The sequence below is a fragment of the Cucurbita pepo genome, chromosome LG16, assembly GCF_002806865.2.
Source record: "Cucurbita pepo subsp. pepo cultivar mu-cu-16 chromosome LG16, ASM280686v2, whole genome shotgun sequence".
Taxonomy (NCBI): Eukaryota; Viridiplantae; Streptophyta; class Magnoliopsida; order Cucurbitales; family Cucurbitaceae; genus Cucurbita; species Cucurbita pepo.
Window position 1 is genome coordinate 1757709 of NC_036653.1, and position 6334 is coordinate 1764042.

The 6334-nt window shown below is 34.2% G+C and overlaps 1 protein-coding gene across 1 annotated transcript; it reads right to left on the reverse strand.

Annotated features, from left to right (window-relative positions):
* Window positions 1-1995: 1995 nt before the first annotated feature.
* On the reverse strand, window positions 1996-6029 carry LOC111777154 (ABC transporter I family member 10). The gene is made up of 6 exons (XM_023656618.1): window positions 5867-6029; window positions 5556-5727; window positions 4455-4541; window positions 3260-3385; window positions 3047-3169; window positions 1996-2351 (listed from the first exon to the last, which is right to left on the reverse strand). Exons 1-6 carry the CDS (start codon window positions 5947-5949, stop codon window positions 2139-2141), a joined length of 804 nt encoding a protein of 267 aa, XP_023512386.1. The 5' UTR covers window positions 5950-6029; the 3' UTR covers window positions 1996-2138.
* Between the last annotated feature and the right edge of the window lie 305 nt (window positions 6030-6334).

Genomic DNA, 6334 nt, shown 5'->3' on the forward strand with positions numbered 1-6334 from the left:
TTTTGCACCGCTTCGTTAGTAAGATGAACCAACTTGGGTCCTAAAAGTTTGTGCTTCCCCACTTCGTCCTAAAACACATACGTCCGACACCTCTTCCTATAAAGAGCCTCAAACGGTGTTATTTGAATAGTTTCCTGTTAACTATTGTTATAGACAAACTCTATCAACTACAAATGAATATCTCAACTACCTACAGAATCCAATGCATAGTCCCATGACATGTCCTTTATGATTTGATGAAGTTTTTACATGGCTCTAAGGATTGAATCATTTTTTTAATACAAAAAATGAAAAAGTAAGAAAATTTAAACCTCTGACCTAAAAAAAAAGTAATATATGTTAATTACTGCCAAGTTATACTCATTTAAGTTAATTACTATCTATTTATAGATAGCAAATAATACCAATTTGCAATCAATTCATGGATAGCAACAAGAGGTGCCCACATGAACTTCGTGATCCAAGAGGATCAACTTTGTAAAAGATGAGATTACTATTTATGAATGCAAATACTTCTATGAAAATGTAACCGATGAAGTCAATAGAATTTATTTGACCCATATTTTAGTGCCACCATAAATAACTTAGTGTAATTATATTTAATCAGAGAGAGAGAGGAATTACATTGACATTTAAGGTAAAATATAGAAATATTAAAAATTGTATACTAACTTTGCTTTTAAAAGTAATTTGAAACATCTAATAGTTCAATCTTTTGTTCATCATATTATTTTGTTGAACTGTAGTTTTAGATGAAACTGGTACACATCGAATTAATTAAACACTAACAAATTAGGTTGACACAAGAAAATACACAAGTTTCAAGTATAAAAATCTATTTTCTAAAATATAAGGGAATGATTTGAAAAAATGTAAGATAACTTGAATATAAGATGGCATGCAGTTAATCAAAACTCAAAATCAAAGAGGGAAACCTTGGATGCTTTTCTAAGAAAGCGATGATCCATGCGCCACTCTCTCAAGTTGAAATTTGGTGACAAGTCCACTGCTTTAGCTGAGGCCATTGCTGATAAATATATAATGTCAATGTCAGTGTCGAAGGCATTTTTAGGAAGAAAGAAAGAAGAGAAAACAAACAAATAAAAAGCTTTTCTGCACAAAACATCACCTTTTTATACTTTTCATCAACCAAAGGATGTTGCAGAAAACCACCAAAGATGAATCACCGTTCCAACTATTAGGACTTTGAAGAGATTTTAGGATCTTCAATTTCCCTTCTGACAAATCAAGACAATAAAAATAAGAGAATTTGTAATAGAGATTTTTATGTATTTGGATCATCAATCATCATTCACTAGATTGTAATCTCGGTTGAGAAGATTATAATAAGAAAAGATCAATACAAATCTCATAAGCTTCCTTGAATGTATATCAACTCATCGAATAGATCATTTGTAAATTTACCTGTAACATGAGTTCCAATAGACTTCTTCTAACACCACGATGCTACCCTCGGTGTCACACCACGGTGCTAGCTTCAAGAACCTCTTCACTTGGACTTGTAAAAGATTTATCTCGAGCTATAAGGCGAACTTGAAGGTATATCAACTCATCGAATAGATCATTTGTAATTTACCTGTAACATGAGTTCCAGTAGACTTCTTCTAAACCATGATGCTAGCCTCGATGTCCCACCGCAATGCTAGCTTCAAGGACCTCCTTCACTTGGACTTGTAACGGATTTATCACGAGCTCTAAGACAAACCTGAACTTGTGCTTAAATCAAACCTGATTAATCTTCAGACTCCACAAAAGCACAAACAGCCAACAAAAAGTATTCAATCAAATCCAGACATATGCAAATAAACTTCAAGAAGCCAAAATATTGTACCTGATAATATTTCATATGATATAATACTTGTCATAAGAAAGCGCATAGTATATCAGAAGGTAATTGCCATAAAGCATACGACGTTACAGCCAATATATCGCGGTTGATATATTCATCAAGGTTAATTAGATGGAAGCAGAAAAGGAGTATAAAAACTTTCTTCATTATGTAACGAAATAATGCAACAACTGAATGATTTTACTATGGAACTAGATGATACAAAACTATAAAATGCGATGTTATAATAATGTAACAAGAAAAACATCACTTGAAAGAGAGATGACAGTCACGAATAGTAAATACGCTTGATATAATCTGATTGTTTCGTTTTGATGAAACTTTGGACACTTTCCACATCACCATGCATGATGACTTTCCCATCTTCCATGTAGATAGCACCATCAGCATACTCGAGTTCTTCTAAGCGATGGGTCACCCATAATGCTGTAACATCTTCAGAATTGTGCAAAGAATTCCTAACTGCTTTGATCACCCCCATCTGATTTAGAAAAGAAAATGTTGAAAAAGGATAACAAAATAAGAGGATAGATACAACCTCAAAAAAGTAAATGGTTTGTTTAAATTTTATTTTGGTCCTCGGACTTTCCTACATATTTCGTTTTGTCTCCTAAAATTTAAATGGTCTATTTTAGTTTCTCTATCTTTAAAATGTTCTATTTTAGTCTCCATACTACATGCAATTTATTTAGAAACTTGATACTACATTAATTTATCTTTAATAGTTTAACAAGAACTCTATTGTGCATAAAAAGGGCTATTTTACTCCTTATTAATTTGTCATAATAATAAGAACTTAAATTTGTTAGGAAGCTTTGATACTACATATGACTTCCAACCCTTGCTCGTGTACGAATTTAAGGATTAAGTAAATGAAGAAAACGTGTGTCTATATCAAGTTTCTAGTAAATAATTTATTATGCTCATGACCTTCCCTACGAATCCCTAGAAAAGTTTAACCTATCTAATTGAGGTTTTGATTAATAAATTTTCGACCTTAAACCATGAACCAAATTTTGAAGGTTATCTCTGAACATTCCAAGCCTATCACATTGGCCGCCTAGGGAGAGGGTGGAGACCAGATTTGTTTGCAATAATCAGCACAGCATGTCAAATTCTACCATTGGGATTATGTGATGGAACATTCACAAAATCTACTTGTATGATATGAAATACCTGATCCTTCTCATCGAGGAATGTGGTCAGTTCATCTAATAGAAGCACTTTACATGCTTCAGCCAAAGCACCAGCAATGGCAACCCTTTGCTTCTGACCACCACTCAGCGTTTGAACGGATCTCTGAGGAACAAGAATTAGGAACTTTCAAACTAATTTCAGCTGTTGTTTATAACTTCCTATTTTGATAAGCTACAAAACTATATGGCTTGCCTGAAGGTAGCTGGACATGCCAACCGAGCTCAGAGCTTCCAGAACCCTTGATTTAACTTCTTCATTGGTCAGATTTAACTTACCGAGGCCAAATGCAACGTCAGCTTCCACAGTAGGCATCACAACCTGGCAAACAAAAGAATTATTTGCAGCAAATGTTCCTTACAACAATACGAGCAAAAAGAAAGATGATAAACCTGTACAGCTTGTTTGTTTGCAAGAATGCATATGCATGTTTGAAATTCAATAGATTTTCTCAAGCCGGCAACTTTGTGCTTGCTGTTTCTACCATCTTCTAAGAATATATTTTAGGTCAAATTTCAAACCTAGTCCCTGAATTCAGTCGTGTTGATACTAAACTCTCAAAAGCTTCAATTGTATTCCTAAACTTTTTTTTTTTTTTATTGATTTATTAAGTTCATACCATTATTATTGGTACTAAAATATTAACATAACTTACAATTTGGATAACAAGTTGTAAATGACATGACAAAAGGAAATATGTCACCAGATAAAATAAGGATAAAGGGGCATAAAAATTTGGTGGGACGGGCAGGCTATAAATCAAAAAAAAATTGACCCACCCAAACTTGTTTTACTCAACTAATCCACTCTCCCATGCTAATTTTTCCCACATCATGTTAAATAATTACTCCATTGTCCAGTCAACATGCCCAATCAACATTTAAGTACCAATGTCAACAACAAGAATTAATCAAACTCAAATTGACAGTTTAAGATGCAACACATCCTACGTTTTCAAAGATGAAAGTAATCATGTTGAATCAGTAATCAGTCATGTATTTCTTGCATTCATATCTCATAGTTACAGAGTTCAAACCCTACTTTTGCTGTACTTTATCTAACAAAGTCCATTCTTCAAATCAATGGCATTAGGCTTTGATGATGGTTTCACAAATAGAATACAGAAGTCCTCTAGAGGATGGATGAGCTGACTATAGCTAGTTAGTAGTAATTAACATAATAACTTTCAATGTGGCTCTGATGCAAAACCAACTACATCAAAATAACCCAACAATTACTTCAAGAGCAAAAGGCACACAGTTAAAGCAAAACATATTTACTTACTTAAAAAGAGGAATTGCCATAACAGTAAATTCTCTTCCAAGGTGTTAAATTCAGCTGCAATTTTATCATATACCAACCGAAGGTTAAAACGATGAAGGAAGGTAACCTGATAATCGGGGTTTTGGAAGACAAAGCACTTTGGCTTCTTGACGTATACTGCACCAGTTGATGCATTCAAAAGACCAGCCAAGACCTACATAGGTGAACACATCGAGGACTTATAACTTGCATCAGTTTGATCTATACAAAAGTATGGTGAAATATTAGGGCCCATTTGATAGTGGTGTTAAATTTTGTACTCTTTTGGATACTAAGAAATACGAGTCGTAAATCGCAATACCCCAAGAGTTGTCTCAATAAGAACTTGAAATGTAAGAAGATGCTCTCTAAAGTCGAAGGTTCAAGCCCCAGCTATAAACATAATACATAACATCCTTATTATCTTGCATTAGAGTAGATGGAACCTCCACAGAGATTAGTGTTATAGCATATTTTTCAAGTGACTTCACTATATTATGCAAAATACAAGACAGTAAGGATTTTCGGCATGTTTGATAAATCACGTTCAGATCAGAACAATTTTCTAATTTGTTTTCAAAACTGTTAAATATGGAATTTGATTACGCTTTTATGGGTTTCTGTTCTTCTTTTTATCAGTTTCATCAAATTTTCTCCTTCAGTTTGGTCAGTCTCTTCTGGTTTGTTTGGAATTTCTTTTCAGCCCCCAAAATCAATTTTCTTCAGATTCCCTTGGCTCCTCCCTCCTTCGATCTCTTTTGCTCGGAGTTCAGCATTCTCGACTTCTATTTCGGTGTTTTGGTAGGATAATTTTTTTTTTTTTTTTTTCTCTCTTTTTTGAGAAATGTTTTAGAATTTTTTGGATAATCCTACTTGGTTGCTTCTTTTTACTCCTTTGGGAAGCTTTCATCCTTTAAGCATTGGTCTCTTTTCATTAATTGAATGAACAATTTTCGTTTCTTATTAAAAAAAATGTTAGTGCAATGCACAGCGAAGTCACTATTTTCTCTTCTTTTGTTTTTCTTTTAGATAATAGTTATGAAACATGTATGGACTCAATTTTATTCTAAACAACAGAAAACTTCTTTCAAAGAGGGAAAAAAAATGCTCAATCAGGCCTCTGTATCACAATCCAAATCCTTCAAATACAGATTACGGAAAGGGAAACGTGAATGAATCTGGATTGTACCTTCAAGAGAGTGGATTTTCCACAGCCATTAGGTCCAAGAAGCATCCAAAACTGTCCTGACGGAATCCGGAGTGAGCAATCCCTAAGAATAGGCACAATTTTGCCCTGTCTCGTCGTGATCGAGAAGGTGAGGTTACGGCCCTCAATGGCTATATTTTCAGTAAGATTTGCCCTGCATACACACAAACAGACACAAAAATCCAACAAAATAGAACGAGAGCAAATTAACGGAAAGAAAACGACTACAAGAACTGAAAATGGAATAGAATTGACACAATGAAAGAGAGAGTAAATTAAGAGAGCGATGGAACCTGGAAGGGGAGCCGGAGAAGAGAGGGGGAAGAAGAGGCGGCGAAGTCGGAACGGGATTGAAAATGGAACTCTTCAATAGCATGCTGCTGCAAAAATGGTGGACAAGAAATTCAATTGTTCGTAATGAAAGTCCTTGAAGATTGTAATCACCCAAGAAGCAGAACTTAGCCTCTACACCTTTATTTATTTATTTATTTATTTATTTATTTATTTATAAAATCATTACTTGTGGTAAATCGCTCCTAATTGGGGAGGGGTAGAAATGTCCATCTTACCTGTGCTACCCGCCTCTAGCTACATTTAGAGAACGGGAGAGAAAGTGAGGAATATTTTTTTTTTTTCAAGATGATTTTGCAGTCAAATTACCTTTGAGACAGAGTCGTTAACTCAATCTTAAAAGTTGTTTTCTCGTTTTAGTATCATACCATATCCTCTGAAGATTGTACTAAGCTTAAAATATGGAAGAA

Excerpts from the sequence above, each read along its gene's own strand:
- LOC111777154 (XM_023656618.1), bottom strand. The coding sequence starts at position 5,949 with ATGCTATTGAAGAGTTCCATTTTCAATCCCGTTCCGACTTCGCCGCCT. Across the intron at positions 4,542-5,555 it reads GAAAATCCACTCTCTTGAAG|GTCTTGGCTGGTCTTTTGAA; the intron begins GTACAATCCAGA and ends TCACCTATGTAG. Across the intron at positions 3,170-3,259 it reads GCATGTCCAGCTACCTTCAG|AGATCCGTTCAAACGCTGAG; the intron begins GCAAGCCATATA and ends CTTGTTCCTCAG.